The sequence below is a fragment of the Cicer arietinum genome, chromosome 2 (genome assembly GCF_000331145.2).
Source record: "Cicer arietinum cultivar CDC Frontier isolate Library 1 chromosome 2, Cicar.CDCFrontier_v2.0, whole genome shotgun sequence".
Lineage (NCBI taxonomy): Eukaryota > Viridiplantae > Streptophyta > Magnoliopsida > Fabales > Fabaceae > Cicer > Cicer arietinum.
The window spans coordinates 2,161,678-2,170,846 of NC_021161.2; the positions used below are offsets into that span (position 1 = coordinate 2,161,678).

The 9,169-nt window shown below is 24.6% G+C and overlaps 1 protein-coding gene across 1 annotated transcript in view; it reads left to right on the forward strand.

Annotated features, from left to right (window-relative positions):
- Positions 1-8,999: 8,999 nt before the first annotated feature.
- LOC101492263 (SPX domain-containing protein 4) overlaps positions 9,000-9,169 on the forward strand; it is a 2,575-nt gene continuing 2,405 nt past the window's right edge. The window contains exon 1 of the mRNA XM_012712625.2: positions 9,000-9,169. This exon is cut by the window's right edge and continues 243 nt beyond it. Within this exon, the coding sequence (XP_012568079.2) occupies positions 9,152-9,169 (18 nt within the window). The 5' untranslated portion in view covers positions 9,000-9,151.

A 9,169-nucleotide genomic window follows, 5' to 3' on the forward strand; every position in this document is an offset into this window, starting at 1 on the left:
ACTTTATTAAAGATAATAATTAATTATATTTAATTTTCTTGATATTATGTAAAAAAAGAAATACAATTACTACCTTGTCCTTAATTATTATAGTCATCAAAAAATTAAGGTGACACTTATCAATTAAGGAAGATGAAAATGAAAAGAATAAATATGATAAAAAGTAATACCAATTTATATATTTATTATTAATTTCTATATTTATTTTATTTAAAAATGGTTTTACAAAGCTAATAATAACTACTTTTTTGTGGGGTAAATAAAAATTATAATACATTTTTAAGCCAATTGTTTTACTTTATGGGGGCAACAGCCCCTACCACCTACCATTATAAGTTTACTTTTATTGTATCCGTTGGAAGACCTCAAATGTAACTGGCCTTTTAGACTTGATGACATTGCTATTGTGGAATACTTCCAATCTCAACCCCTTCAAATTTTCACATGTCTTTAGAACATGTGGTTAGATGGGTCACCTATGAAATCACCTATAGTCAATTTGAACATATACAAACTACAAAAATAATCCTTAATTGATTAAAGACTATAGATTTTTTTTTTTAATCATTGACCATGTGTGAAAGATATTGATTTGGCTAAGTAGACTATATTTGCATATGACTTTTCTATGTGTTTTAGTGTCAAGTAATTGAGTGGTATGTTTAAGTTTTTGGCTTTAAGATATGGATGCGGAACGCCCCAACACAAATCTTGTAATCTTATTAGTATCAATCTTTGCTTTAGAATAAGTTTGTTAACCATAGTAAAAATATAAATAATTTTCTAATTAATCTAGTAATCTCAAATAAACAAATAATACATTGACACATACAATTATACGCAGACATTTAAATTCTCTAAATAATCCTAAGGATTCGTTAGTAAGTTTATAGGGGATAGAACGAGATGGCTTTGGGGAGGAGAAGTGAGAGAAATAAAAAGAAAATTTTTACTTTACTTGAGAGATTAATTTTAAAGAGATTGTTTGTAATTTTTAGAATATTCTAATAATATAGAATAATGCAACGCTCCAAATTTTTTTATCCGAAGATTACTTAAAAATATTTATTTTCTTTTAGAAACAATGAACTTTTTTTTAAGAGTAGTTCATCATGTAATAAATTGAAGATGCGTAAGAAAATCACTTGATATATTTATTTTTTTTGTAAAAGAACGTAATGTAATTTACTAAAATATTATTTATTTATTCATTTGCAAAATTAATATTTCAATTGTTATATCGATATTCATTTATGCTCTAAAATAAAATAAATTCTCTTTAAGTGAAATTCAAAAGAAATAATGTTGACTGAAATTAATGACATTCGATTATTTACTAGCGAATAAAATCTCACTTCCACATTTCTATTAAAAGTTAATGATGACGAATAAATAACTTTACAATGTACCACAAATTTTTTAGTAATACAAAACATTATTTTTAAGTAAAAGTCTCATTTTCGTCCGCACGTGCACCAATCAAATATCATTCATGCAACTCTTTGAGATCATTAGCACCTAAATATTGGTGTAAGTAGTCAGTTCATCCCATAGCAAAAATTAAACCAAATAATAAATTAACAGCCATAAATTATGAATATAAAATCTTTTCGTAATAAAAGATTTAAAGAAATTGATTCTTTAATAGTTTTCAAAGGGTATCAAAAATCATAAAATATATCTAAATAAATCAAGTAGCAATCGTAGAACAAATAATTAGATCAAAATAAAAATAACAATAAAATGTAAGCAAGTTATGCATGCTCCTAAATATATATGATTAAGATATAATCAGCCATACAAGCGTCAACACAGAAGTCATTCATACCAATAGGAAAAAATTAAATCAGCCACACAGGCGTCCACAAAGATGCATATGATATGTCATGAGATGATAATGATGATCAAAGTGTACATGTCACCACTAACTTAAATAATCACACAAATCATCAGCCAATTAGGCAACCACAAAGATAACAATATTTAAAACACAAGTCACTAGCCACTTAAGCAACCACAAAGATAACAATATTTAAAACACAAATCACCGGTGACTTAGGCAACCACAAAGATAACAATATTTAAAACACAAATCATCAGCCACTTAGACAACCACAAAGATAAAATATTTTAGATTAAAGTTTTTAATCACATAAGACATCAAATTTATATTTTCATGGATGTTCATAGTTATAGCTCAATAACTTTAACACATCAAATATGCACGTGGACAAATATCTCAAAATCACCACTTTCATTTTAATAATCCATAAGATTCGATTTGACTACGTGTTATTGATAACCATTAAAACTCATATCACCAAGAATACAATAACATAAATTTCATTACTTTCACTATAAAGCTTTCAGCATTCTAAAAATAAACTATTCATTAATGCATTCAATAATCAATTTCCTCATATTATTAAAATTAAAGAAATATAAAATTCTCATCAATTTCCTCAAGACAGATATATTGTTCATAAAAGTCAAATTTAAAATACTCAAAAGTCAACACTTAAAATCAAATACATCATAATAAACATATTACTAATTACATCATTATAAAAATTATAACTTTAAAATTAAATACTCTAAAACATGTAAAACACTAAACATTTTCACTACAAACATATTTATCAAGGTATAATAATGAAAAAATAACTTTATAATTAATTTCATCAAGATAGAGGCATTAAAAAAAAAACAATCAAAGCATTATAGTTAATTTCTTTACGACGAAAATAAAATCAACATTTTTCTTTTAAGATATTCAGACATCATATCAATATCTTACGAATCGCTAATTTAATATCTAGTTTAACTATGCATGGGGAAAAATCCTTACCTTAGGCGCTTTCTTTCTTAACATCTCTAAATTCGCACGAGAAATAGCTTATGTTCACTACAAACATATTTAATCAAGGTATAATAATAAAATATAACTCTATAATTAATTTCATCAAGATAGAGGTATTAAAAAAAACAATCAAAGCATTATAGTTAATTTCTTTACGACGAAAATAAAATCAACATTTTTCTTTTAAGATATTCAGACATCATATCAATATCTTACGAATCGCTAATTTAATATCTAGTTTAACTATGCATGGGGAAAAATCCTTACCTTAGGCGCTTTCTTTCTTAACATCTCTAAATTCGCACGAGAAATAGCTTATGAGGCAATAATGAATTCAACACCGATAGATATTGGGATTTATAACTTATAAAATTATTTTAGGAGTGTACCAATGACAAATAGGTGTGACAGCAAGAGGCCTAATGGAAATGTATAAATATAATAGCTATTTACGTTGCAATATTATGATTGAGTTCTTGTCTAAAATTGAAGTGCACTTAATTCCAAAATTATGCTACCAATAATTACTATTTATTTAATTTTATTAGATTGTTACAAAGTCAATTGAAATCATGTGTATTTATGTGTATCAGCTAATTAGGATTAACAAATAAAGTTCACCATATATTGCAGGGTGTCGCACCATCCATTTTAATTAAATAAATAAATTAGAGGGTGTCACATCATCCTTTTAATTTTTTATCTAATATTTACGAAACCAAAAATAGCATAAAATTATTTTTATAGACAATTAAAATAAAATTATAATTTTAGTTTAAAAGAGATGAATGCATGAGATACAAAAAAGAGAATAGTCATCTCTTAATTGCACAAAAAGAAACTCGCAAGTAAATTTATAATCTTTCTTTAAAAAATAAATTAAAGATGTTAAAAATGAGTTAATGCACATTATGCCAAGAAAACATCATGAACTGTCATAAAATCTTGTCATAAAAGAGAGTAAAAGAATGAATCAAGTTACTAATTTTTTTTTTAGGATGAACCAAAAATATTTTCAAAACACTTATATATAAAGGTTGGGTTTCACTAACTCTATAATATCTCCTAAAATGAATACTTATTTGGTTGTAAATAAAACTAACAAATAATATAACTTTTATAAATTCTAATTTAATTAAATAATTCAACTAAAATAAATCAAGCAAAACAAGAATACCACTCACACATTACAAAATAAAACAAATATATCTAACACATCAATTTCATGATTATCGAAATTAATCAAATAAAAAAATGCACAATAGTTCATTTAAAAAATAATCACATCATAAATCATCCGCCGTATAATTGTCACGCCAAAACATTAATCAAATAAAAATAAAAATTATACTTATTCAGATAGAATAGACTGTGATAAAATTTAATTTAATTTATTTATACATAGAATAATTATTAATTTAATAATAAATCATAACAATTACTAATAAAACACATATATAATATATTAAATTTTTAGAGTGTTACTAATAAATTTAAGAATTTATCTAAATCCTCCAAAACTTCCGATACATTTTTTTTAAGTTCCCCATATTAAGAAGATTTTATACCATGCATGAAGAAAAATAAACTCTCAAACCTCTTTGTTTAAGTTTAAAGCACTCAAAATATCATCGACGTAAACTTATAATTTTAGTACCTTCTCTAAATCCGAATTTAACACAATCCCACTTAATTATATCTCTATCACTAAAGTATTAATCATGTACACCAAATTTAAACTTAAAACAATTGTTCGTTAATCACATTCACTATCACCAAACAAATGAAACGTCGTAAGATCAACAATTGCATATCATGTTATCTCTACACCATTTACAATAAAAATTATAAAACAAAATAAGGATGATCATTTAGGTAAACTTCTCATAACTTTATTAAAAAATTAAGATTTAATTCTTACATTAGTATAAAGAGTTTTTATATTATATATCAATTATAATAATTAAATAATTAAAAATATTGAATTTTTTATCATACTATCTCTAAAAATATACATATAAATAATTGTGATTCGTTGATTGTGTAAAACTTTTTACACTGGAAATGTGATAATTTTTTTTTTTTGAGATACCTCATATATTGCAAAACTAAGGCTAAGAAAAGCCCAAGTCATAAAAATACAAATGGGCCCATACCCCCATACCCCCCCTTCATTTAAGGTAAAAACAGATTTATCTCAAGCAAGGGCCACATAGTTGCCCAACCTTTTAACATGTAAGATAGAAAAACATCAATATTGGGGCATCAATGCCCAAACCACCTTATTCATTTGCATCATCACTACACCACAAAAAGATTTATTTCCTTGTAAACCTAGCAAAACTTGTTCATAGGTCCATTTCAACAATCACATAGTTTACTCCTTTGATAACCACTCCAATGCTTTTTTTCCCCATCAAAATCACCCATAGACACTAAGGGTAAAGATAAATTCGAATTTAGTATTTTTTAAAAATAACTTAAACATTACCATCAAAGAATATAAAAGAAATTAAAGTTGTTTGGTAATATTGGTTCTTTCTCGTGAATTTACAGTATAATTTATCTTAATTAAAAAAATTAACTAAATGTAAATTTTTTTGAGTTTGTATATAGTTTAAAATGCAACATTTTTCTCCCATTTTTTAGTATAATTATCTTAATTAAAAAAAATATTAATTAAATATATTTTTATGTCATTATATATTTATAATTAGTTCAACTGTGAAATTATATCAAACACTTCAAGTCAATGTATCCGCTATCTGTTACATTTTACCAAATAGAGCCAAAAAGAACATTGTTTTTATTCAAATATCCTAAAATTCAAATTATACATGGTAATTGAGAAAAATTAATTTATCATGATATATAAAGCTATAAACAAAAAATGTAGAAACTGTATAAGAAAAGTAATAATTAATGAGTAGAAAAAAAAATGTGATAAATTTTGTTTTTGGTGAAGGAAAAAAAGTAATAATAATTAGCCAATAAAGAAAAGAAGTTCTATATATTTAAGGTAGGTTGTTCCATAATAATTAGAAGAAGTAAACAAACGTCACAAAATCGTCCTATATATCACTAAACCAACCATGTTTCCAACTATATGATGAGCTCATAAAAATCAGTATCTCAACAACTTCAAATTATCTTTAACTCATTTCATAGATTATATAGTACACTTTCACCATTTCACTTCACAAATACTACTCTCTATTGTCTCCCTCTCCCTTGTACCAATGGAGTTTGGATTCAAGAAAACTAGTCATAACCAGTTATTTATAACTTTGTTTAACTTGATTCTCCTTTTACTCCCAACACTTAAATACAAAACCGCCACATTAGTATCAATACTAATTTTAAAATATATATCTCCAATAATATTAAAATATGTGATATTTATTTTTATTTTTATATTGTTACAATATATATCTATATGATAAAATAATTGATTTATATTGGACAAACGTAAATGCATAACCATTATACTCTTATTAATAGTGTAGTTATTGAAGTACATATATAGATTAAAATACAATCAAACGGAGTATTAATGAAATAAGGTAATTAATGTTCAATTCATTAGTATTCTTTTTTTTAGTACAATACTTCATTAGTATTCTAAAATAATAAATAATATGAAACAAGCATATGCGTCAAACATTACACTTAATAAGAAACAACAAAGAGAGTACTTGTTCATATATATATATATATATATATATATTGTAATGTAATTGATCATCCTACATTACATTGGCTGTTGACTTTTGAAATGTGCAATTATTGAAGGCAAATTTTAAGAGGGTATGAATTACAATTATGAAATTGTTCTTTGTCTTGACTCTCCACTAGGAATTGGAATTGGTATAGGGATCACAAATGTTTGTGATGACAATAGACCAACAACCCTTATTGTTGAAGGAGTCTCCATTAATGCAGCTTCATCTAGAATCTTAATCTACATATGGCACATAGTAGATCTTTTAGCTGCTGATTTTATGAATCCAAGGATTCATAAGAGTGGTAAACTTCTTCTAGTAGGAGCATGTTGCATGTCTCTTATTACCAAATGGGCTTAGAATCAAGTTTTTTTGTATTTTTTAGATGATGATTTTCAATTATGGTAGTAGCTAGTTGTTGCATTGGAGTACATAGATTTTTAATTTTAGATTAAACTTAGCTTAAAATTTGTTTATGTTTACCAATTTTTGGTTTAATTTGTTGATGTAATAACCAAGTATTTTAAAGAAAAAATTGCAAATATTTTAAAGAAAAAATTTACTTTTTAAATTTTTTTTAATTTTGATAACATCTTTTTTTTATCCTTAATAATCATGAAATTTTTGAACCTCAAACGTATAGATTGATTTGAGTGTTTAACTACATATGGTTTGAAAAATATATTTGCTAGAGTTATCCGTCCACCGATCGATAATTACTCCTCCTAGTACTCAACCTCTGCATAACCTTACTAATATTACAAAAAAAATAAAAAATATACTAAGTACTTATCACTTTGTGGAGGTCTTGATTTAGTCAATTAAAAGATAATTGTTGTAGTCTGTGGCGGCCAAAATTACCATTAATTAATATTTTTTTTTTGTTCTTGTAGTTTGTGACTGTCAAAATTACTATAAAACTCATACTATTTTTTATTTATTAATATTTGTGAGAATTTTAATAGTCACAAATTTATGAGTATTTTAAGCCTATAAATCTATGCTAATTAAAAATAAACATTTTGTGAATGTTTTCACCATAACCTCAGATAAACCTTTAAGAGTTTTAAAAATAATCTTTAGAAAAAAGGCATTGAAGCCGCCACAAAAATATTTTTTTTACTCACCACTATAAAAAAAAAAATATCTAACTTTTCAAAATATTAATTGTTCTTTTAGTCTCTTTTTTATTATTTTAAAATCAAATAATAAATTACTTTGTATATATTTACTTTATATTCTACTTTACAAAATATTGATTTTTAGTCTAAAAACAAAGATTTTTTTGCTTATAGTGTATTTTTCTCTTCAAATTTATAATTTAGAGAATAATTTACCATTGTGGGGGTCAATTATATATTACAAACAAAACTACAAACAAATATATTACGAATAAAACTACAACAAATGAGATAATCGATCGATCCGTTTAATTTTTAAATAGCGATTATTTTCATAAATATAATAAAATAAATGACTAAATATATAAAACAAGCTTCAATAAAAAAGATAAAATATATATATAGTAATTTAGTTTTTTTTTCTCGTGATTTGATCATTAAATTTTATTCTATTTACAATTTTAATTTTTATATTATATTTATGATTTATTACTTAAACATTGTTATATACATGTCGACATAGGACTCCCTATCAATTTTTTAAATGAGATTAAAAAAAATAGATATTTATATAAGCACACTCTAAGCCATGACAATTAGGAGGATGGTGGGTGAGAGATGATTTTTACTTCTTACATTTGCATGTGATTAATTGGAGAAACTCTTATTTGTTATGTTTTTTATCGGAGAGGAGGGTGGGTGGGAGATGATTTTTACTTCTCACATTGCATCTGATTAATTGGAGAAACTCCTATTTCTCATCTTTTTTGTCGGATGTGAAATTTAGATTCATATCTTTGTTCGCAACAGATTTTGGATTTTTTCTGCCTACACTTACACCATTCATATATATATAAAATAATAACTTTAAAAGTCATATTAATTATAGTTAATATAATAAAATTAATTTTTTATAGAGAGAATATTAAAATTTTTAATATTTAAAATATTAAATATATTAAATATATATATATATATATATATAATTTAAAAATAATAATAACATTACTAGCATAGTAGATTATGGTGCGGCTACAAAGTGAATATCAACACTTTAAACTTGTTTCCACACCTGAGATTTAATTTCGGAGAAAAGCATCCTCCAAATTCAATCAAAATAAATTTTTTTCACTTAAATTAAAACTAATTTAGATGGTATTTACTGGTGCAAATTTTATTGTCATTAAATATCCTTACTTAAAAATTAATTTTACAAACCAAATGTAATATAACAATTTTTAAAAAATAATTTAAGCAAAATTTGTATTATAAATCAACTTTCCATAAATAAATAAAAAACATTCCTAGATTTCATGGAATCTTTCACTCTCTTCCCTTAATACGCAAAAATCCAAAAAACCAATCTTCAAAGTTCTCAATTTCAACCCTAATTTAATCCAATAATCACACAATCATATACAACCCAAAATTATCAAATCAAATCATCTATGAAGTTTGGGAAAGAG